General features: G+C 45.4%; 1 protein-coding gene across 1 annotated transcript; it reads right to left on the bottom strand.

Moving 5' to 3' along the window:
• Window positions 1-1,184: 1,184 nt before the first annotated feature.
• LOC120042773 (protein kinase C beta type-like) lies at window positions 1,185-25,558 on the bottom strand (the record flags this gene model as incomplete). The annotated part of the gene is made up of 8 exons (XM_038987576.1): window positions 1,185-4,868; window positions 12,894-13,034; window positions 13,102-13,209; window positions 13,359-13,439; window positions 14,640-14,778; window positions 21,894-21,956; window positions 22,151-22,242; window positions 25,385-25,558. Coding segments are annotated over 8 exons (948 nt in total), but the record flags the coding sequence as incomplete, so codon positions are not given.

Genomic DNA, 25,558 nt, shown 5'->3' on the forward strand with positions numbered 1-25,558 from the left:
TTTCCAGGAACACTCGTTTATTTCCTACCTTCTGCTCTCCATCTCCATCTCTCCTCTCGGCCCCTCAGCCCCAGGGGGCCCTGCCCACCCAGCAGCCCCATATCCAGCGGACCGGCCGGGGAAAAGGTCCAAACTCTAGCCCCTGGTCTCCTGGGACCTGCTGGGGTTTACACACCAGCTGCTGAGGGTGATGTCATCACACCCCTATGGACAGCCAGGGACGAGTACACTGAGTCTGCTTCTCAAGGGGTTTCTATGTGGACTAGGAGACAGTCTGCTCCTCAAGGGGTTTCTATGTGGACTAGTAGACAGTCTGCTCCTCAAGGGGTTTCTATGTGGACTAGTAGACAGTCTGCTTCTCAAGGGGTTTCTATGTGGACTAGTAGACAGAGTTTGCTTCTCAAGGGGTTTCTATGTGGACTAGTAGACAGTCTGCTCCTCAAGGGGTTTCTATGTGGACTAGGAGACTGAATCTGCTTCTCAAGGGGTTTCTATGTGGAGTAGTAGACTGAATCTGCTCCTCAATGGGTTTCTATGTGGACTAGTAGACAGTCTGCTCCTCAAGGGGTTTCTATGTGGACTAGTAGACTGAATCTGCTCCTCAAGGGGTTTCTATGTGGACTAGGAGACTGAATCTGCTTCTCAAGGGGTTTCTATGTGGAGTAGTAGACTGAATCTGCTCCTCAATGGGTTTCTATGTGGAGTAGTAGACTGAATCTGCTCCTCAATGGGTTTCTATGTGGACTAGTACACGGTCTGCTTCTAAAGGGGTTTCTATGTGGACTAGGAGACTGAATCTGCTTCTCAATGGGTTTCTATGTGGACTAGTACACGGTCTGCTCCTCAAGGGGTTTCTATGTGGACTAGTACACAGTCTGCTCCTCAAGGGGTTTCTATGTGGACTAGTACACAGTCTGCTCCTCAAGGGGTTTCTATGTGGACTAGTACACAGTCTGCTCCTCAAGGGGTTTCTATGTGGAGTAGTAGACTGAATCTGCTCCTCAAGGGGTTTCTATGTGGACTAGTACACGGTCTGCTTCTCAAGGGGTTTCTATGTAGACTAGGATATGGTCTGGTCTGCTTCTCAATTAAGGTGTGTGTGTGTGTGTCTGTGTCTGTGTGTCTGTGTCTGTGTCTGTGTCTGTGTGTGTGTGTGTGTAATGAGACAGATAGCAGTACGCTGGTTGAGACGTTAGGCACCAGGAGGTGAGTTGAGTTATATTATATTATCCAATCAGAAGACAGATTTACACTTACACAAGATCAACGACACACCCCCTCTCCCTACATCGTTACACATCTCTGTAAGTTTCCTGTAAGACAGTAGACACTTGAGTTAACTCCCCAAGATCAGATAAGGCCTATAGCCTTTAGCTCAGCGGACACACAAAACAAGATCAGATGAGGCCTATAGCCTTTAGCTCAGCGGACACACAAAACAAGATTCAGCCATCATCATCCTCATTATCAACATCATCATCATCCTCATTACCATCCTCATGATCATCATCATTATCAACATCATCCTCATTACCATCCTCATTATCATCATCATTATCATTATCATTATCATCAACATCCTCATTATCCTCATTTACCATCCTCATTCTCATTGTTATCATCCTCATCATCATTGTAATCCTCCTCATCATACCCAGTCACTCTTGACACAAGAAAAGAAATGTTCCAGTATTTTCCAGGTTTGACACATTTAACTGGTAATATAATCAGATCTCTCTTTAAACAGTTACAGAACACCGCCCACCCCCCCGGTACTAATAACCAGTTAACTAACCTAGTACTAACTAACCCCCCTGGTTAACTAACCAAGTACTAACTAACTAACCCCCTAGTTAACTAAACTAGTACTAACTAACACCATGGTTAACTAAACCAGTACTAACTAACTCCCCTGGTTAAGTATCAACTATAACATCCCTGTTTGGCAGTGGTCAGATAATGCAGTGCACTACTTTCTACTGGGCCAGGGACCTGATCGATAACAGGTCACTATAGAGGGAATGGGCCCTCTCTGGTCAATAGCAGGTCACTATAGAGGGAATGGGCCCTCTCTGGTCAATAGCAGGTCACTATAGAGGGAATGGGCCCTCTCTGGTCAATAGCAGGTCACCATAGAGGGAATGGGCCCTCTCTGGTCAATAGCAGGTCACCATAGAGGGAATGGGCCCTCTCTGGTCAATAGCAGGTCACTATAGAGGGAATGGGCCCTCTCTGGTCAATAGCAGGTCTCTATAGAGGGAATGGGTCAGGGACCTGATCGATAACAGGTCACTATAGAAGGAATGGGCCCTCTCTGGTCAATAGCAGGTCTCTATAGAGGGAATGGGCCAGGGACCTGATCGATAACAGGTCACTATGGAGGGAATGGGCCCTCTCTGGTCAATAGCAGGTCTCTATAGAGGGAATGGGCCAGGGACCTGATCGATAACAGGTCACTATAGAGGGAATGGGCCCTCTCTGGTCAATAGCAGGTCTCTATAGAGGGAATGGGCCAGGGACCTGATCGATAACAGGTCACTATGGAGGGAATGGGCCCTCTCTGGTCAATAGCAGGTCACTATAGAGGGAATGGGCCAGGGACCTGATCGATAACAGGTCACTATGGAGGGAATGGGCCCTCTCTGGTCAATAGCAGGTCTCTATAGAGGGAATGGGCCCTCTCTGGTCAATAGCAGGTCACTATAGAGGGAATGGGCCCTCTCTGGTCAATAGCAGGTCACTATAGAGGGAATGGGCCCTCTCTGGTCAATAGCAGGTCACTATAGAGGGAATGGGCCCTCTCTGGTCAATAGCAGGTCACTATAGAGGGAATGGGCCAGGGACCTGATCGATAACAGGTCACTATAGAGGGAATGGGCCAGGGACCTGGTCGATAACAGGTCACTATAGAGGGAATGGGCCAGGGACCTGATCGATAACAGGTCACTATGGAGGGAATGGGCCCTCTCTGGTCAATAACAGGTCACTATAGAGGGAATGGGCCAGGGACCTGATCGATAACAGGTCACTATAGAGGGAATGGGCCAGGGACCTGATCGATAACAGGTCACTATAGAGGGAATGGGCCAGGGACCTGATCGATAACAGGTCACTATGGAGGGAATGGGCCCTCTCTGGTCAATAGCAGGTCACTATAGAGGGAATGGCCCAGGGACCTGACCGATAACAGGTCACTATAGAGGGAATGGGCCCTCTCTGGTCAATCGCAGGTCACTATAGAGGGAATGGGCCCTCTCTGGTCAATAGCAGGTCACTATAGAGGGAATGGGCCCTCTCTGGTCAATAGCAGGTCACTATAGAGGGAATGGGCCCTCTCTGGTCAATAGCAGGTCACTATAGAGGGAATGGGCCCTGGTCTCAGAGCGATATCTAGAGATGGGTGGTTGGACCGGGTTGACAGACTACTGGAGATGAACCCTGGTGTGTCTGTGTGTTTCCAGTTGCAGTGACTGCTATTCTGAGGTGTGGTTATTGGGCTCTGTGGCACAAAATGGCTGCAGTGTGTCTGTGCGTTTCCAGTTGCAGTGAATACTATTCTGAGGTGTGGTTGTTGGGCTCTGTGGCACAAAATGGCTGCAGTGTGTCTCCCTGGTAACGGAGGACACTGGACCCTGAACTCTGACCCTGCTTTGGCACAGTTTTACAGTAACGTAACATGGTGTGTGAGGTGGTGGTGGTGACAGTACCAAGGAGGCTACGTATATTCAGCCTCCCTCCCTGTAATAACATGATGCTAACATGCTAACATGCTAACACGTCATAACAATTCTGACAGTAAATCCCTAATCAATACAAAAACAATACCCTGATTGATCATTAATAGTAGAAAGTCGATCAGTTCGATCAGTCGGTCAATATTGGTCCCAGAACAGTGGGAGGTCATTTGATTGGTTGATGGTGGAATGTAACTGATTGATTTTATTATTGATGAGTTAAAATCGATTGGATTCAGCATTTATAGGATTTCATAGACACATTGGGTCCTTCTGTTCTGTTGAGTAGAAGTTGTCTTTAACCGCTGATCAGAGGTCAGATCTCCATAATGGTTCAGACTGGGGCATTGGGGGGAATCTGATCCTAGATCTGTGTTTAGGTTAGGGTTTGAACAGTAGATATGGGTAGTAGGGACTAGGCTATGCCCCAATTCTCTCCCCTTCTCTCCCAAAGTATGCACTTGTTCACTTGAAAGGAAATGAGTGGTAAAATGGAAGCTCTACTCCAGCTTTACACCATTACAATGTTTTTACATTTGTGTTTATTTAAAAAAAAATGTATTTAACCTTCATTTGACTAGGCAAGTCAGTTAAGAACAAATTCTTATTTATAATGACGGTCAAACCCCCGGCCAAAACTGGACGACACTGGGCCAATCGTGCCCCGCCCTATTAGGACTCCCGATCATGTGATACAGCCTGGATTTGAACCAGGGTCTGTAGTGACGACTCCAGCACTGAGATACAGTGCCTTAGACCGCTGTAATAAAGCCTAGATTTGAACCAGGGACTGTAGTGACGCTTCTTGAACTGAGATGCAGTGCCTTAGACCGCCGCGCCACTCGGGAGTAGTGGACAAGTGCACGCTCAAGAGGGAGGAGAGGTGATTGGGACACACCCTTGGTCCTAAACCATATCCTGGTAATGAAATGAGATCTGGAAGAAGGGGGCAGGATCATGGAGCTAATGCAGCGCTGTGATTGGTCAGTCCATGTCGGGGTACTCTGGGTTAACAAATGAGAATCCCTGGAACTCTTCCTGGTCCAGGTTCATGATGACCTCCTGGTCAGGGGGGGTCAAGACGGGGGGGTGGCGTGTAAAGAAACGGTCAAAGTTCTCTGCGTCGCGACCACACTGTGGAGGAGGGAGAGAGAAGAGGGATGGATGGATGAAATAAAAACACAGAAAGTAGAGGAGAAACAGAAGATAAATATAATGGAGATGGACAGAGAGTCATCCGGTCCTCATCCACAACATAATATAATGAAGGAGATGGATGGAGAGTCATCCAGTCCTCATCCACAACATAATATAAATATAATGTAGATGGATGGAGAGTCATCCATTCCTCATCCACAACATAATATAAATATAATGTAGATGGATGGAGAGTCATCCATTCCTCATCCACAACATAATATAAATATAATGTAGATGGATGGAGAGTCATCCAGTCCTCATCCACAACAGAATATAAATATAATGTAGATGGATGGAGAGTCATCCAGTCCTCATCCACAACATAATATAAATATAATGAAGTAGATGGAGAGTCATCCAGTCCTCATCCACAACATAATATAAATATAATGAAGGAGATGGAGAGTCATCCAGTCCTCATCCAGAACATAATATAATGAAGTAGATGGATGGAGAGTCATCCAGTCCTCATCCACAACAGAAGATAAATATAATGAAGATGGATGGAGAGTCATCCAGTCCTCATCCACAACAGAAGATAAATATAATGAAGATGGATGGAGAGTCATCCAGTCCTCATCCACAACAGAAGATAAATATAATGAAGATGGATGGAGAGTCATCCAGTCCTCATCCACAACATAATATAAATATAATGAAGTAGATGGATGGAGAGTCATCCAGTCCTCATCCACAACAGAATATAAATATAATGTAGTAGATGGATGGAGAGTCATCCAGTCCTCATCCACAACATAATATAAATATAATGAAGTAGACGGAGAGTCATCCGGTCCTCATCCACAACATAATATAAATACAATGAAGTAGATGGACGGAGAGTCATCCATTCCTCCTCCACAACATAATAAATATAATGAAGTAGATGGACGGAGAGTCATCCATTCCTCATCCACAACATAATATAAATATAATGTAGTAGATGGATGGAGAGTCATTCAGTCCTCATCCACAACAGAATAAAAATATAATGTAGATGGATGGAGAGTCATCCGGTCCTCATCCACAACATAATATAAATATAATGAAGTAGACGGAGAGTCATCCGGTCCTCATCCACAACATAATATAAATATAATGTAGTAGATGGATGGAGAGTCATCCAGTCCTCATCCACAACAGAATATAAATATAATGTAGATGGATGGAGAGTCATCCAGTCCTCATCCACAACAGAATATAAATATAATGTAGATGGATGGAGAGTCATCCAGTCCTCATCCACAACAGAAGATAAATATAATGTAGATGGATGGAGAGTCATCCAGTCCTCATCCACAACAGAAGATAAATATAATGTAGATGGATGGAGAGTCATCCGGTCCTCATCCACAACAGAAGATAAATATACTTTTTTTCCACCAGTGTGGTGCTGATTCATTTCATACCAACTTAACACGACTCTGAAGGAAATAAATGAATAACAGAAACTCAAGGGGTAAAAGCTGGTCATTGGATGAATGGACTAGTGACGTAAGAATGAGAATATTGGATTGGATAATAAAATCAGCCAACCAATCACAATTCGGACCGGACATCATCCTTGGACTTTCATTGGTTCAAATGAGTCAATGAAGCCTCACCATCCTGTGACCTAGCGACAACGCAAACCAGTGGGTTCAATTATGCTGAGCCGTGGGACACCGGGCTGAGGGACACCGGGCTGAGGGACACCGGGCTGAGGGACACCGGGCTGAGGGACACTGGGCTGTGGGACACCGGGCTGTGGGACACTGGGCTGAGGCCTGTGATGTGAACGGGCGGTGAGGGAGGAGCAGCCTTCTCTAACAGAACAGTAATTATGCTGAGCTGTGGGACACCGGGCTGAGGCCTGTGATGTGACCGGGCGGTGAGGGAGGAGCAGACTTCTCTAACAGAACAGTAATTATGCTGAGCTGTGGGACACCGGGCTGAGGGACACCGGGCTGAGGGACACTGGGCTGTGGGACACCGGGCTGTGGGACACCGGGCTGAGGCCTGTGAACGGGCGGTGAGGGAGGAGCAGCCTTCTCTAACAGAACAGTAATTATGCTAAGCTGTGGGACACCGGGCTGAGGCCTGTGAACGGGCGGTGAGGGAGGAGCAGCCTTCTCTAACAGAACAGTAATTATGCTGAGCTGTGGGACACCGGGCTGAGGCCTGTGATGTGACCGGGCGGTGAGGGAGGAGCAGCCTTCTCTAACAGAACAGTAATTATGCTGAGCTGTGGGACACCGGGCTGAGGCCTGTGATGTGACCGTGCGGTGAGGGAGGAGCAGCCTTCTCTAACAGAACAGTAATTATGCTGAGCTGTGGGACACCGGGCTGAGGCCTGTGATGTGACCGGGCGGTGAGGGAGGAGCAGCCTTCTCTAACAGAACAGTAATTATGCTGAGCTGTGGGACACCGGGCTGAGGCCTGTGATGTGACCGGGCGGTGAGGGAGGAGCAGCCTTCTCTAACAGAACAGTAATCTGCCCGGTCATGTTGTCAACAAGGCATCATGGTACATCGACCAGAAACATACAACACCACTTTTCCATCAAATATGTTTTAATTTTCAAACTAGTTTTCATCAGGAAGGCACATAAAGCGTTTTAATTAAAAAACTATCACTTTTTCAAAACACACAATCCTCCTCTTCACTCCACGTGTTTAATTTAGTCACTTTTGTTTGGAGACTTCTTCACCCTGGGCTTTGAACGGGGAACCTGGTTCACACCCAGGAAGCAGCCCGGTTCCTAAACTATTGCAATTAACGTTGACCCGGTGCAAAACACGCCTACCCTGGAGCAGATTTTCTAAAAACTTTTATTTATTTAACAAGGCAAGTCAGTTAAGAACAAATTTTTATTTACAATGACGGCCTAGGAACAGTGGGTTAACTGCCTTGTTCAGGGGCAGAACAACAGATTTTTACCTTGTCAGCTCGGGGATTCGATCTAGCAACCTTTCGGTTACAAGTTCAACGCTCTAACCACTAGGCTACCTGCCTAGTGGAATCCCCTCAATGAGACACCTACCCTGGAGCCTGGGTCAGATTAATGGAACCCCCTCAATGAGACGCCTACCCTGGAGCCTGGGTCAGATTAATGGAATCCCCTCAATGAGACGTCTACCCTGGAGCCTGGGTCAGATTAATGGAATCCCCTCAATGAGACGCCTACCCTGGAGCCTGGGTCAGATTACGTAATGGAATCCCCTCAATGAGACGCCTACCCTGGAGCCTGGGTCAGATTAATGGAATCCTCTCAATGAGACGCCTACCCTGGAGCCTGGGTCAGATTAATGGAATCCCCTCAATGAGACACCTACCCTGGAGCCTGGGTCAGATTAATGGAATCCCCTCAATGAGACGCCTACCCTGGAGCCTGGGTCAGATTAATGGAATCCCCTCAATGAGACGCCTACCCTGGAGCCTGGGTCAGATTAATGGAATCCCCTCAATGAGATGCCTACCCTGGAGCCTGGGTCAGATTAATGGAACCCCCTCAATGAGACGCCTACCCTGGAGCCTGGGTCAGATTAATGGAATCCCCTCAATGAGACACCTACCCTGGGTCAGATTAATGGAATCCCCTCAATGAGACACCTACCCTGGAGCCTGGGTCAGATTAATGGAATCCCCTCAATGAGACGCCTACCCTGGAGCCTGGGTCAGATTAATGGAATCCCCTCAATGAGACGCCTACCCTGGAGCCTGGGTCAGATTAATGGAATCCCCTCAATGAGACGCCTACCCTGGAGCCTGGGTCAGATTAATGGAATCCCCTCAATGAGACGCCTACCCTGGAGCCTGGGTCAGATTAATGGAATCCCCTCAATGAGACGCCTACCCTGGAGCCTGGGTCAGATTAATGGAATCCCCTCAATGAGACGCCTACCCTGGAGCCTGGGTCAGATGAATGGAATCCCCTCAATGAGACACCTACCCTGGAGCCTGGATCAGATTAACTTCTTGCCACTATAGGGGGTGCTGTTTCGCATTAGCATAATTTGCTCTCCAGATTAAACTGCCTAGTACTCAATTCTTGCTCGTACAATATGCATATTATTGTTATTATTGGATAGAAAACACTCTCTAGTTTCTATAGCCGTTTGAATTATGTCTCTGAGTGAAACAGAACTCATTCTACAGCACTTTTCCTCCCAGTGAGTGAGATTTCAGAAATCTTGGCCTCTGGTTCCAGGTCAGTTTTAAAGTCCCTGTAAATCCTATGAGGATACAAACACTGCCCATGCCTTCCTCTAGATGTCAGTAAGTGGTGACAATTTGAATGGAGTCGATTGCGCAATCAGGGCCTGTATAAAACGCCAAAGACCGGATGTACCGTTCTTTTGCTCCCTGCGCCTGACGCACGATGGACGTTGGACCCGCTCTCTTTCCAAGCTGTTGTTTAGCCAGTAATATATCGCCGGTCATGTTTTTACTCGTTATAGGTGTTAAAAACATCATAAGGTAGTTAATTTAAACCGTTTTATAGCAATTTATATCCGTTTAGTGCGATTTTGAGGCATTTCTATGTGATGCTCTTTGAAGCGCCGGGCACGTTTCGGGGTCCCGGTCGAACGTTAGTGGGCATTTCGACGGACAGAGGACATCTTTCGACCAAAAGAAGATTAGACCCAAGAAAGGATACATTGCCCAAGATTCTGATGGAAGATCACCTCATAGTAAGAAATATTTAAGAAGATAAATCGTTGTTCTGTCGAAAAATTTTAAACGCATATTCCGCCATTTTGTTTGGTATAGCTTCGCTTGGCGAACCCTGTATTGCACAGTAAGGATAATTTTAGAAATGTAATTCAGCGATTGCATTAAGAACTAATTTGTCTTTCGATAGCTGTCCAACTTATATTTTTTTAGTCAAGTTTATGAATAGTTATCCATGAGACAAGATCACTGTGAAAGATGGCGCCCGACATTTTCAGGCTAGTTTTGCTAGTATTGTCATTGTATAACCACGGTTTTTTGTGGCTAAATATGCACATTTTCGAACAAACTCTATATGTATGTTGTAATATGATGTTACAGGAGTGTCATCGGAAGAATTCTGAGAAGGTTAGTGAAAAAATTAATATATTTTGGCGATGATAACGATATCGCTCTCTTTGGCTTGAATCAATGCTCGGGTAACGTTTGCATATGTGGTATGCTAATATAACGATTTATTGTGTTTTCGCTGTAAAACACTTAGAAAATCTGAAATATTGTCTGAATTCACAAGATCTGTGTCTTTCCATTGCTGTGAGCTGTGTATTTTTAAGAAATGTTTTATGATTAGTAATTAGGTAATACACGTTGCTCTCTGTATTTATTCTAGTCGAGTTGTGATGGTGGGTGCAATTGTAAACTATGATTTATACCTGAAATATGCACATTTTTCTAACAAAACCTATCCTATACAATAAATATGTTATCAGACTGTCATCTGATGAGGTTTTTTATTGGTTAGTGGCTATCAATATCTTTATTTGGCCGAATTGGTGATAGCACCTGATGGAGTAAGAAACTGATGGAGTTAGAAAAGTGGTGTCTTTTGCTAACGGGGTTAGCTAATAGATTTACATATTTTGTCTTCCCTGTAAAACATTTTAAAAATCTGAAATGGTGGCTTTATTCACAAGATCTGTATCTTTCATTTGGTGTCTTGGACTTGTGATTTAATGATATTTAGATGCTACTATTTAATTGTGACGCTATGCTAGCGATGCTAATCAGTGTGGGGGGGGTGGGGGGTGATCCCGGATCCGGGGTTGAGGTTCGGTAAAGGTTAATGGAATCCCCTCAATGAGACATTGGCATCTGTTGGCTCAGACTAATGGCGGATGATATTTGAGGTTTGTGGGCAGGGCTTGGGGGATGAATGAACCAATTGCTGTTTGACTTGCCTTTGACTTTTTCCCACATTTTGTTGTTGTTACAAAGTGGATTCAAATGGATTTAATTGTCATTGTTTTAATCAACAATCTACACAAAATACTCTGGAATGTCAAATTGGAAGAAAAATTGTAACATTTGTAAAAAAACAAAACAAAACAAAACAAAATATATTTCTTGATTAGGTAAGTAATGAGTCAATACATGTTAGAATCACCTTTGACAGCGATTAGAGCTGTGAGTCTTTCTTGGTAAGTCTCTAAGAGCTTTGCACACCTGGATTGTGCAACACTTGCACATTAAACTTTAAAAAATGATCCAAGCACTGTCAAGTTGGTTGCTGATCATTGCTAGACAGACATGGTCAAGTCTTGCCATAGATTTCCAAGCCAATTTAAGCCAAAACTGTAACTAGGCCACTCAGGGACATTCAATGTCATCTTGGTAAGCTCCTCCAGTTTAGATTTGGCCTTGTGGTTTAGGTTATTGTCCTGCTGAAAGGTGAATTTGTCTCCCAGTGTCTGTTGGAAAGCAGACTGAACCAGGTTTTCCTCTAGGATTTTGCCTGTGCTTAGCTCTATTCTGTTTCTTTTTATCCTAAAAACCTCCCTAGTCCTTGCCGATGACAAGCATACCCATAACATGATGCAGCCCCCACCATGCTTTAAAATATAAAGAGCGGTACTCAGTGATGTGTTGTGTTGAATATTCTCCAAACATAATGTTTTGTATTCAGGACATGAAGTTAATTTCTTTGCCATTTTTTTTGCAGTTTTACTTTAGTACCTTATTGCAAACAGGATGCATAATTTGGAATATTTTTTATTCTGTACAGCCTTCCTTATTTTCACTCTGTCATTTAGATTTGTATTGTGGAGTAACTACAATGTTGTTGATCCATCCTCAGTTTTCTCCTTTCACAGCCATTAAACTCTGTAGCCGTTTTAAAAAGTCAACATTGGCCTCATGGTGAAATCCCTGAGCAGTTTCCTTCCTCTCCAGCAACTGAGTTAGGAAGGACGCCTGTATCTTTGTAGTGACTGGGTGTATTGATACACCATCCAAAGTGTAATTAATAACTTCACCATGCTCAAAGGGATATTCAATGTCTGCTTTTTTACATTTTTACCCATCTACCAATAGATGGCCTTCTTTGTGATGCATTGGAAAACCTCCCTGGTCTTTATGTTTGAATCTTTGTTTGAAATTCACTGCTCGACTGAGGGACCTTACAGATAATTGTATGTGTGGTGTACGGAGATGAGGTAGTCATTCAAAAATCATGTTAAACACTGTTATTGCACACAGAGTCCATGCAATTTATTATGTTAAGCACATTTCACTCCTGAACTACTTTAGGCTTGACATAACAAAGGGGTTAAATACTTATTGACTCAAGACATTTCAGGTTCTCATTTTCAAAATGAAATTTTTTTTCTTCTAAAAACATAATTTCACTTTGACATTATGGGGTATTGTGTAAAGGCCAGTGACACAAAATCTCAAATTAATCCAATTTAAATTCAGGCTGTTACAAAACAACATTTGGAAAAAGTACCTGTTTTTACCAGATCTAGTGGATCTAGAATATTCTATAGGTCTACAGCTTAGAGATCTAGTGGAACTATTCTACAGGTTAGAGATCTAGTGGAACTATTCTACAGCTTAGAGATCTAGTGGATCTATTCTACAGCTTAGAGATCTAGTGGATCTATTCTACAGCTTAGAGATCTAGTGGATCTATTCTACAGGTTAGAGATCTAGTGGAACTATTCTACAGGTTAGAGATCTAGTGGATCTATTCTACAGCTTAGAGATCTAGTGGAACTATTCTACAGCTTAGAGATCTAGTGGATCTATTCTACAGGTTAGAGATCTAGTGGAACTATTCTACAGCTTAGAGATCTAGTGGATCTATTCTACAGCTTAGAGATCTAGTGGAACTATTCTACAGCTTAGAGATCCAGTGGATCTATTCTACAGCTTAGGGTTTGAAGGGGTAGTAGGTAGTTATAATGAGGGTATAGAGGGTTATATATATATATATAGGTAGAGATAGGTTATAAAGGTTAGACTCACAGCTTTGGGTTTGAAGGGCGGCTGGACTTCCTTGTTCTCCAGTTTGTCCCAGTCCATGTAACGGAAGAAGGCATGTTCCTTTATATCCCTCTCCCCCTCCGGACCACAGCCCAGACGTTTCCCTGGGTGCTTAGTCATCAACTAGAGACAGGGGTCAGAGGTCAGAGTGTGTGTGTGAGAGTGAGAGAGTGTAAGTGTGTATACTCACCCCTTTGCAGATGGCGACAGCCTCCTTGGACATGGACTTGGGGTAGGAGACGTGGTGCTCCATGATGGACTGAAACAACTCATCCTCATCCTCACCATCGAACGGAGGCTGGGGAGGGACACACAAAGCACCGCTGAGAGGACACGGCTGACATTCTGCACTACGTACTGTAAGACTATGTACCGAGACAAATATCACCACCCACACACAAACACACACACACACACGCACACACACACACACACACACACCCCTACCTGTCCAGCCAGCATCTCGTAGAGCAGAACTCCAAAGGCCCACCAGTCCACGGACTTCCCATAGGGCTGGTAAGCTATGATCTGGAGGAGAGGAGAGAGGGATGAGATAGGAGGAGGATAGAGGGATGAGATAGGAGGACAGAGGACTAAGGGCGGAGGAGAGAGGGATGAGATAGGAGGAGGAGAGAGGACTAAGGGGGGAGGCGAGAGGGATGAGATAGGAGGAGGAGAGAGGACTAAGGGGGGAGGAGAGAGCGATGAGATAGGAGGAGGAGAGAGGACTAAGGGGGGAGGAGAGAGGGATGAGATAGGAGGAGGAGAGAGGACTAAGGGGGGAGGCGAGAGCGATGAGATAGGAGGAGGAGAGAGGACTAAGGGGGGAGGCGAGAGGGATGAGATAGGAGGAGGAGAGAGGACTAAGGGGGGAGGAGAGAGGGATGAGATAGGAGGAGGATAGAGGACTAAGGGGGGAGGAGAGAGGGATGAGATAGGAGGATGATAGAGGACTAAGGGGGGAGGAGAGAGGGATGAGATAGGAGGAGGACAGAGGACTAAGGGGGGAGGAGAGAGGGATGAGATAGGAGGAGGAGAGAGGACTAAGGGGGGAGGAGAGAGGGATGAGATAGGAGGATAGAGGACTAAGGGGGGAGGCGAGAGGGATGAGATAGGAGGAGGAGAGAGGACTAAGGGGGGAGGAGAGAGGGATGAGATAGGAGGAGGAGAGAGGACTAAGGGGGAGGAGAGAGGGATGAGATATGAGGAGGATAGAGGACTAAGGGGGGGGAGGAGAGAGGGATGAGATAGGAGGAGGAGAGAGGACTAAGGGGGGAGGAGAGAGGGATGAGATAGGAGGAGGAGAGAGGACTTAGGGGGGAGGAGAGAGGGATGAGATAGGAGGAGGAGAGAGGACTAAGGGGGAGGAGAGAGGGATGAGATATGAGGAGGATAGAGGACTAAGGGGGGAGGAGAGAGGGATGAGATAGGAGGAGGAGAGAGGACTAAGGGGGGAGGAGAGAGGGATGAGATAGGAGGAGGACAGAGGACTAAGGGGAGGAGGAGAGAGGGATGAGATAGGAGGAGGACAGAGGACTAAGGGGGGAGGAGAGAGGGATGAGATAGGAGGAGGAGAGAGGACTAAGGGGGAGGAGAGAGGGATGAGATAGGAGCAGGAGAGAGGACTAAGGGGGGAGGAGAGAGGGATGAGATAGGAGGAGGATAGAGGACTAAGGGGGGGAGGAGAAAGAAGAGGATAGGGAGCTCAAGAACAGAAGAGACCATTACCTCAGGAGCGATGTAGTCTGGGGTCCCACAGAAGGTCTTGGTGGTGACACCGTCTAACATGTTCTCTTTACACATCCCAAAGTCAGCTATCTTAATGTGTCCCTCTGCATCCAGCATCACGTTGTCCAGCTTCAGATCCCTAGGAGAGACACACACACGTTACACACACACACGTTAAACATACATACACACACGTTAAACATACATACACACACGTTAAACATACACTATATATACAAAAGTATGTGGACACCCTCTTCAAAATGTGTGTATTCGGTTGTTTCAGCCACACCCGTTGCTGACCGGTGTGTAATAATTGAGCACACAGCCTTTCAATCTCCATACATAAACATTGGCAGTAGAATGGCCTTAGTGAAGAGCTCAGTGATGTTGAACGTGGCCCCGTCATAGGATGTCACCTTTCCAATAAGTCATTTCTTCAAATGTCTCCCCTTCTAGAGCTGCCCCTGGTCAACTGTAAGTGCTGTTATTGTGAAGTGGAAACGTCTAGGAGCAACAACGGCTCAGCCTCGAAGTGGTAGGCCACACAAGCTCACAGAACGGGACCGCCGAGTGCTGAAGCAGGAAGCGCATAAAAGTCATCTGTCCTCCGTTTCAACACTCACTACTGAGTTCCAAACTGCCTCTGGAAACAACGTCGGCACAAGAACTGTTCATCAGGAGCTTCGTGAAATGGGTTTCCATGGCTGAGCAGCCGCACACAAGGCTAAGATCACCGTGCGTAATGCAAAAGCGTCGGCCGGAGTGGTGTAAAGCTCGCCGCCATTGAACTCTGCAGCAACGGAAATGCATTCTATGGAGTGATGAATCACGCTTCACAATGTGGCAGTCCGACAGCCGAATCCGACCAGTCAGAACAAACACGCGTTGAGAACAACGCACTGTCTCCATGACAACAGCGTCTGGACATCAGAACAGTGGTTACTAACCCGGATTTGGATGAAGAAGATTTCTACTTCAACGAGTTGGCAGCTCTGGACGTTTAGCCCGGATCAGGCCCTAATCCCCAGGAAGCGGCGGGGAAAGAGAGGCTAGCGAGGCGCCGTCGTGACAAGACTACGTTTGAGAGAATGGAGACCGCGATTTTCCCTCTGTTGGCGAACGTGCAGAACAAACTGGATGAGCTCCGTTCAAGACTATCTTATGTTTCTCGGGAGTCATTGCTGAACAAGGACGTGGATTTATTTATTTCACCTTCATTTAACCAGGTAAGCAAGTTGAGAACAAGTTCTCATTTACAACTGCGACCTGGGCAAGATAAAGCAAAGCAGTGCGACAGAAACAACAACACAGAGTTACACATGGAATAAACAAGCGTACAGTCAATAACACAATAGAAAAAAAAGAAAGTCTCTATACAGTGTGTGTAAATGGCGTGAGGAGGTAAGGCAATAAATAGGCCATAGTAGAAAAGTAATTACAATTTATCAGATTAACACTGGAGTGATAGATGAGCAGATGATGATGAGCAGATGATGGTGTGTAAGTAGTGATACTGGTGTGCAAAAGAGCAGCAAAGTAAATAAAAACAATATGGGGATGAGGTAGGTAGATTGGGTGGGCTATTTACAGATGGACTATGTACAGCTGCAGCGATCGGTTAGCTGCTCAGATAGCTGATGTTTAAAGTTAATGAGGGAAATGTAAGTCTCCAGCTTCAGCGATTTTTGCAATTCGTTCCAGTCACTGGCAGCAGAGAACTGGAAGGAAAGGCAGCCAAAGGAGGTGTTAGCTTTGAGGATGACCAGTGAGATATACCTGCTGGAGCGCGTGCTACGGGTGGGTGTTGTTATCGTGACCAGTGAGCTGAGATAAGGCGGGGCTTTATCTAGCATAGACTTATAGATGACCTGGAGCCAGTGGGTTTGGCAACGAATATGTAGCGAGGGCCAGCCGACTAGAGCATACAGGTCGCAGTGGTGGGTGGTATAAGGCGCTTTGGTAACAAAACGGATTGCACTGTGATAGACTGCATATAATTTGCTGAGTAGAGTGTTGGAAGCTATTTTGTAGATGACATCTTCGAAGTCGAGGATCGGTAGGATAGTCAATTTTACGAGGGTATGTTTGGCGGCGTGAGTGAAGGAGGCCTTGTTGCGAAATAGAAAGGCGATTCTAGATTCGATTTTGGATTGGAGATATTTGATATGAGTCTGGAAGGAGAGTTTACAGTCTAGCCAGACACCTAGGTATTTGGATTGGAGATGTTTGATATGAGTCTGGAAGGAGAGTTTACAGTCTAGCCAGACACCTAGGTATTTGGATTGGAGATGTTTAATATGAGTCTGGAAGGAGAGTTTACAGTCTAGCCAGACACCTAGGTATTTGTAGGATATACAACTCTCTGGTTTTTCTATGCATTGTCAAGACCGGACGGCAGACTCGGGTAAGGTGAGAGGGGGAGGGGTTGCGTCCCTTTGTTAACAACAGCCGGTGTGCAATTTCTAATGTTAAGAAAGAGTATTTGTTTGCCTGAGTTAGAATCCCTGCAGACCATTCTATTTACCGAGAGAGTTTATCTATATTATTCGTAGCTGTCTGTTTACCACCACAAACCGATGCTGGCACTAAGACCGCACTCAATGAGCTGTGAAGCACATTCAGAGGCGGTGCTCCTAGGTCAAACGACAGGGTACTATTATCATTGTCAGATCGTCAAATGTACGTTCAAATACATTTTTACCTGGAGAAATTATTAGATCGCCTGCAATTTTTTTATGCACTAAAAAGATCATTGTGGACCAGATTGACACGGTCTCCCACTATTTATTGTTTCTGCCGGATTCACCCTCTTCAGAGAATCATTCTGCTGGATTCACCCTCTTCAGAGAATCATTCTGCAGGATTCACCCTCTTCAGAGAATCATTCTGCAGGATTCACCCTCTTCAGAGAATCATTCTGCAGGATTCACCCAGTAGCAGCAGTGTTCAAATGAGGAACCAAATGAACGGCTCTTTCACCGATGCAATTTGGTTCCCAATGTTCACAAAAAAAGAGCTGTTCAAAAAGAGCTGTTTGTTCGCGAACGACTCCTCACCAATCAATATATACAGATACAGATACACATATACATATATACAGCCTAATAAGCAACTAATTCTAGAAAAACTGAGGGAAAAAAATTGACATTTCATAAATTACAAATGACAAAAATATTTACTGAAATTGAAAAAGCAAGACCCTCCCCCCCATTTTCCTCCAGGTAACCATTATGTAAATGCCATGGATTACAGGCAACATCCGCACTGAGCTAAAGGCTAAAGGCTAGAGGCTAAAGGCTAGAGGCTAAAGGCTAGAGACTAGAGGCTAAAGGCTAGAGACTAAAGGCTAGAGACTAGAGGCTAAAGGCTAGAGACTAGAGGCTAAAGGCTAGAGACTAGAGGCTAAAGGCTAGAGACTAGAGACTAAAGACTAGAGGCTAAAGTCTAGAGACTAGAGGCTAAAGGCTAGAGACTAAAGGCTAAAGGCTAGAGACTAGAGACTAAAGGCTAGAGACTAAAGGCTAAAGGCTAGAGACTAGAGGCTAGAGACTAAAGGCTAGATACTAGAGGCTAGAGACTAAAGGCTAGATACTAGAGGCTAAAGGCTAGAGACTAAAGGCTAAAGGCTAAAGGCTAGAGACTAAAGGCTAGAGACTAGAGGCTAAAGGCTAGAGACTAGAGACTAAAGGCTAGAGACTAAAGGCTAGAGACAAAAGACTAGAGACTAAAGACTAAAGGCTAGAGACAAAAGACTAAAGGCTAAAGGCTAGAGACTAGAGGCTAAAGGCTAAAGACTAGAGACTAAAGGCTAGAGACTAGAGACTAGAGACTAAAGGCTAGAGACTAGAGACTAAAGGCTAGAGACAAAAGGCTAAAGGCTAGAGACTAAAGGCTAGAGACTAAAGGCTAAAGGCTAGAGACTAGAGACTAAAGGCTAGAGACTAGAGACTAAAGGCTAAAGACTAGAGACTAAAGGCTAGAGGCTAAAGGCTAGAGCTGCCGGTTTCAAGGAGAGGGATATTAATCCTGATAAGAAATCCCACTACGACCTCTGAATCCCGCTACGACCTCTGACGAGCCATCAAACAAGCAAAGCGTCACTACAGGACTACGACGGATCGGTCAGGACTTGCAAACTATTACGGATTAAAAAGGGAAACCTAGCCGCAAGCTGCCCAGTCCTGTGAGGATCCAAAAAGGTCAGATCAGGTTTGCAATGAATAACTTCAACCAGACCCACCTCACCCGCAGAGGGCGGAACTGGTGGGGGTTAACAACTCACGCCCGGGTGTAAATCAAGGAGAGAAGATTCAGGTCTCCCTCTACAATTTCAGCCAAGGAATTTGTACTTTTTTAAAATGTCACCTTTATTTAACCAGGTAGCCAAGTTTTACAATTGCGACCTGGCCAAGATAAAGCAAAGCAGTTCGACACATACAGCAACACAGAGTTATACATGGAGTAAAACAAACATACAGTCAATAATACAGTAGAAAAATAAGTCTATATACAATGTGAGCAAATGTGAGCAAATGAGGTGAGATAAGGGAGGTAAAGGCAAAAAAAGGCCATGGTGGCGAAGTAAATACAATATAGCAAGTAAAACACTGGAATGGTAGATTTGCAGTGGAAGAATGTGCAAAGTAGAAATAGAAATAATGGGGTGCAAAGAAGCAAAATAAATAAATACAGTAGAGGAAGAGGTAGTTGTAGTTGGTAGTTGGTAGAATGTGCTTTGTTTTAAGAATACTTTTCCCGCTAGAACTCTAACACATTCTAAAGCGAATACAGGAACAATATTTCTAACATAGAATGCGGGGAACGGTCAGAAGCCATCTATAGAACACTAATGTCATTTTGGTTGTTATTTTGTGATGTCATTAAAAATGTTCTAAAGGAAATACTGTAACTTGGAAAGTCTAGCCACTTGATGTGTCCATCCTATGTGTTGTGCATGAAATATGAACAATGATGAAAGTGTTTTTGTTAAGAGAGGTCTTTTGTAACAAGCAGCTACATTGTTGTCAGTCCGCTGGGAGCCTGTTTTTAATGTATTTAGTGTGTATGTTTATCCTATTTTACCATTTAGTTAAATAAATAAATACCATTTAGGTAAATAAATAATAAAGCAATTTGTGTAGTACTGAATCACAAGTAAGGCCAGTGGTGGAAAAAGTACTCATACTTGAGTATGAGTTTTACTCATTACGGTCGTACTTGAGTATGAGTTTTACTCATTACGGTCATACTTGAGTATGAGTTTTACTCATTACGGTCGTACTTGAGTATGAGTTTTACTCATTACGGTCGTACTTGAGTATGAGTTTTACTCATTACGGTCGTACTTGAGTATGAGTTTTACTCATTACGGTCGTACTTGAGTATGAGTTTTACTCATTACGGTCGTACTTGAGTATGAGTTTTACTCATTACGGTCGTACTTGAGTATGAGTTTTACTCATTACGGTCGTACTTGAGTATGAGTTTTACTCATTACGGTCATACTTGAGTATGAGTTTTACTCATTACGGTCATACTTGAGTATGAGTTTTACTCATTACGGTCATACTTGAGTATGAGTTTTACTCATTACGGTCGTACTTGAGTATGAGTTTTACTCATTACGGTCGTACTTGAGTAAAAGTAAAGATACCTTAACAGAAAATGACTCAAGTAAAAAAGAAAGTCACCCAGTAAAATACTACTTGAGTAAAAGTCTAAAAGTATTTGGTTCTAAATATACTTAAGTATCTAAAGTAAAAGTATAAACCATTTCAAATTCCTTATATTAAACAAACCAGACGGCACCATGAAAAATAAATAAAAATTGACGGATAGCCAGGGGCACACTCCAACACTCGTTTACAAACTAAACATTTGTGTTTAGTGAGTGCCAGATCAGAGGCAGTAGGGACGACCAGGGATGTTCTCTTGATAAGTGTGTGAATCGGACCATTTTCCTGTCAAAATGTAACGAGTACTTTTGGGTGTCATGGAAAATGTATGGAGTAAAAAGTACATTATTTTCTATAGGAATGTAGTGAAGTAAAAGTAAAAGTTGGCAAAAATATAAATAGTAAAATAAGATCAATAAAATATCACTACAGAGACCCAAAACAACAACTTAAGTAGTACTTTAAAGTATTTTTACTGAAGTACTTTAAAGTATTTTTACTGAAGTACTTTAAAGTATTTTTACTTAAGTACTTTAATGTATTTTTACTTAAGTACTTTACACCACTGAGTAAGGCTCTGGTTTTTGCAGATACAAGGTTACGACTGTTCAGATGATATGATACGAGGTTATGATGAATAAGTTGACTGTTTATAGATGTGATAGATAAAGACCTTTAGAGTTTAATTTGGGAGCTGGTAACTCTTTAAAGAACCGCACGGTGCCCCAGATCCTAATGAGGTAATTGTTACATGATTCATTTAAATCGGGTAACAAGTAAACATATTTAGGTTGATTTGATAAATAACAGTCTTTAGATTAATGTTAAAAGTCAAATCACGACACCAGTGATGCGAGCCTACCAGACAAGCTAAATGCCCTCTATACTTGTTTCGAGACAAGCAACACTGAACCATGCATTAGAGCACCAGCTGTTCCTGTGAAATGCTTACTTACGAGCCCTTTCCCAACAATGCAGAGTTAGAAAGTAAGACAAATTTGCAAAAAAATAAATAAAGGAAATAGTGACACAATAATGAGACTATGTACAAGGAGTACAAGTACAGAGTCAATGTGCAGGGGTATGAGGTTGTTGAGGTAATATGTAACTAGGCAAGTCAGTTACGAACATATTCTTATTTACAATGAAGGCCTACCCCGGCCAAACCCGGACAACGCTGGGCCAATTGTGCGCCGCCCTATGGGACTCCCAATCACGGCCGGTTGTGATACAGCCTGGAATCGAACCAGGGTCTGTAGTGACGCCTCTAGCCCTGAGAAGCAGTGCCTTAGACTGCTGCGGATCTGAGGGCCCATGACAACTCTTTTCAGTCTCCTGAGGGGGAAGAGGCGTTGTTGGGCCCGTTTCACGACCGTGTTAGTGTGTTTGGACCATGATAGACCATTAGGGATGTGGACCCACTCTCAACCCGCTCCACTACAACAGGTTGATGCTCGGCCCTCTGCTTCCTGTAGTCCATGATCAGCTCCTTTTGTCTTGCTGACAAACATTCACAAGGCCGCGGGGCCAGACGGAATACCACACGTAACAAACATGAAGTAAAACAGTCACTCACCGGTAAACGATGCCTTTGGAATGGAGGAAGAGGAGGCCGATGGAGATCTCTGCAGCATAGAAACTACACACCACACACTGAGTTAGACCAGGCACAGGAGTGCGTGCGTGTGTGCGTGTGTGTGTGCGTGTGTGCGTGTGTGCGTGTGTGTGTGCGTGTGTGCGTGTGTGCGTGTGTGCGTGTGTGCGTGCGTGTCTGTGTGTGCGTGTGTGCGTGTGTGTGTGTGTGTGTGTGTGTGTGTGTGTGTGTGTACTCACACAGCGTGGGGTTCCTTGAACTTGCCGACCTGCTGGATCTGATACATGAGGTCTCCTCCGTTGATATACTCCATCACAAAATATAACCTGTCCTGGAGAGAGAGAGAGAGAGAGAGAGAGAGAAGGGTTAAAGAGAGAGGGGAGGGAGATAGAAACAGAGAGAAAGACAGAGAGAGGGACATAGAAAGAGACAGACAGAGAGAGAGAAAGAAACTCCATCAACAAGAACACCCCTTCAAGCAGACCCGGAGAGCTGGAGGTGGAGAGAGACATATCTGCACTCTGGACTGTGGTGAGACAACATCAACAGGAGAAAGAGCAGGAGAAGAACAGAGCACTAGAGGATAGGATCAGACTGCTGGAGGAGAGGGTGAGAACAATGACGTGTGACAGAGAACAACCCACTAGAGAGCTGGCCACCCCCACAGAGAAGCCAGCAGAACAGTCCACCTCAGACCCTGACCAAAGTCTCCACATCACAGCAGGACAGTCCACCTCAGACCCTGACCAAAGTCTCCCCACCACAGCAGAACAGTCCACATCAGACCCTGGCCAAAGTCTCCACACCACAGTAGAATAGTCCACCTCAGACCCGGCCAAAGTCTCCACACCACAGCAGAATAGTCCACCTCAGACCCTGGCCAAAGTCTCCACATCACAGCAGAACAGTCCACCTCAGACCCTGACCAAAGTCTCCACACCACATCAGAACAGTCCACCTCAGACCCTGACCAAAGTCTCCACATCACAGCAGAACAGTCCACCCCAGACCAAAGTCTCCACACCACAGCAGAATAGTCCACCTCAGACCAAAGTCTCCACATCACAGCAGAACAGTCCACCTCAGACCCTGACCAAAGTCTCCACATCACAGCAGAACAGTCCACATCAGACCCTGGCCAAGTCTCCACATCACAGCAGAACAGTCCACCTCAGACCCTGACCAAAGTCTCCACACCACAGCAGAACAGTCCACCTCAGACCCAGAACAAAGTCTCCACACCACAGCAGAACAGTCCACCTCAGACCTTGACCAAAGTCTCCCCACCACAGCAGAACAGTCCACCTCAGACCAACGTCTCCCCACCACAGCAGAACAGTCCACCTCAGACCCTGACCAAAGTCTCCACACCACAGCAGAACAGTCCACCTCAGACCCTGACCATAGTCTCCACACCACAGCAGAACAGTCCACCTCAGACCCAGACCAAAGTCTCCCCACCACAGCAGAACAGTCCACCCCAGACCTTGACCAAAGTCAAGAACACAAAGCCTTCACTATCTCATCCTGGATTACCCGAGGCCATGAGGTTATCTGCCTTTTCCCTAACTAGCAGAAAGAAATCAGAAATACAGACAGCGTCACCCTACAAGAAATGGACCCACGGGTTGCTAGGTTACAGAGAGGTGGTAGTCCCATCCACCAACCTACCAGGAGTAAAACAGGGACGAGACTCAGTGGGTAACTTGGTATAGAGCAGACCTAACCATACATTGGCGAAGGCACTAGAACAGTCTGCAGCACCCGGCCTCACTCTACTAGAACAGTCTGCAGCACCTCACCCTACTGGAACAGTCTGCAGCACCCGGCCTCACCCTACTAGAACAGTCTGCAGCACCCGGCCTCACCCTACTGGAACAGTCTGCAGCACCCGGCCTCACCCTACTAGAACAGTCTGCAGCACCCGGCCTCACCCTACTAGAACAGTCTGCAGCACCCGGCCTCACCCTACTAGAACAGTCTGCAGCACCCGGCCTCACCCTACTAGAACAGTCTGCAGCACCCGGCCTCACCCTACTAGAACAGTCTGCAGCACCCGGCCTCACCCTACTAGAACAGTCTGCAGCACCCGGCCTCACCCTACTAGAACAGTCTGCAGCACCCGGCCTCACCCTACTAGAACAGTCTGCAGCACCCGGCCTCACCCTACTAGAACAGTCTGCAGCACCAGGCCTCACCCTATTGGACTCAGAAATCAAAATGTCTACTGTTTGCAGATGATCTGGTGCTTCTGTCCCCAACCAAGGAGGTCCTACAGCAGCACCTAGATCTTCTGCACAGATTCTGTCAGACCTGGGCCTTGACAGTGAGTCTCAATAAGATAAATATAATGGTGTTCCAGAAAAGGTCCCGTAGCCAAGACAACAAATACAAATTCTATCTAGACACTGCTGCTCTAGAGCACACAAAGAATTACACCTACCTCGGTCTTAACATCAACACCACAGGTAACTTCCACAAGGCTGTGAACGATATGAGAGACAAGGCAAGAAGGGTCTTCTACGCCATCAAAAGGAACATAAAACTCAACATCCCAATTAGGATCTGTCTAAAAATACTTCAATCAGTTATGGAACCCATTGTCCTCTATGGTTGGGAGGTCTGGGGTCCACTAACCAACCAATAATTCACTAAATGGGACAAACACTCAATTGAGACTCTGCATGCAGAAATTCTGCAAAAATATACTTTGTGTACAACGCAAAACCCCAAACAATGCAGAGCAGAATTATGACGATACCCGCTAGTTGTCAAAATCCAGAAAAGAGCTGTTCAATTCTACAACCACCTAAAAGGAAGCGATGCCCACACATTCCACCACAAAGCCCTCACATAAAGAGAGATGAACCTTGAGAAGAGTTTCCTCAGCCAAATGGTCCTGGGGCTCTGTTCACAAACACAAACAGACCCCACAGAGCCCCAGGACAGAAACACAATTAGACTCAACCAAATCATGAGAAAGCGAAAATATAACTATTTGACACACTAGAAAGAATCAACCAAAAAACAGAGCAAACTGGAATGTTATTTGGCCCTAAACAGAGAATACACAGTGGCAGAATACCTGACCACTGTGACTGACCCAAAATTAAGGAAATCCTTGATTATGTACAGACTCAGTGAGCATAGCCTTGCTATTGAAAGAGGCCGCCATAGACAGACCTGGCTCTCAAGTGAAGACAAAGAGAGGGAGGAGAGAGGTAGAGAGAGACAGCAAGGATTGAGAGAGAGAGAGAGAGAGAGAGAGAGAGAGAGAGAGAGAGAGAGAGAGAGAGAGAGAGAGAGAGAGAGAGAGAGAGAGACTGTTCAGTATTCCCCAGGTATTCCCAGAATTCCACCTCAGAAAACACTGATAAAAGCAGTACACCTGCTCTTGAGGATGGTGTGTGCCTCTGTGTGTGTGTGCCTCTGTGTGTGTGTGTGTGTGTGTGTGCGTGTGTGTGTGTGTTTACCATGGTCTGGAAGCAGGAGTGGAGCTGTGTGAGGAAGGGAGGTTTCCCTGACAGGGCCAGGACTCTCTTCTCCACCATGGTGCACTCCACATCATCATCCTGAATCACTACATCCTTCTTCAGGATCTTTACGGCGTACAGCTCGTCTGCCCCTTTACGCTCCGCTAACATCAC

The sequence above is a fragment of the Salvelinus namaycush genome, unplaced genomic scaffold, assembly GCF_016432855.1.
Source record: "Salvelinus namaycush isolate Seneca unplaced genomic scaffold, SaNama_1.0 Scaffold776, whole genome shotgun sequence".
Lineage (NCBI taxonomy): Eukaryota > Metazoa > Chordata > Actinopteri > Salmoniformes > Salmonidae > Salvelinus > Salvelinus namaycush.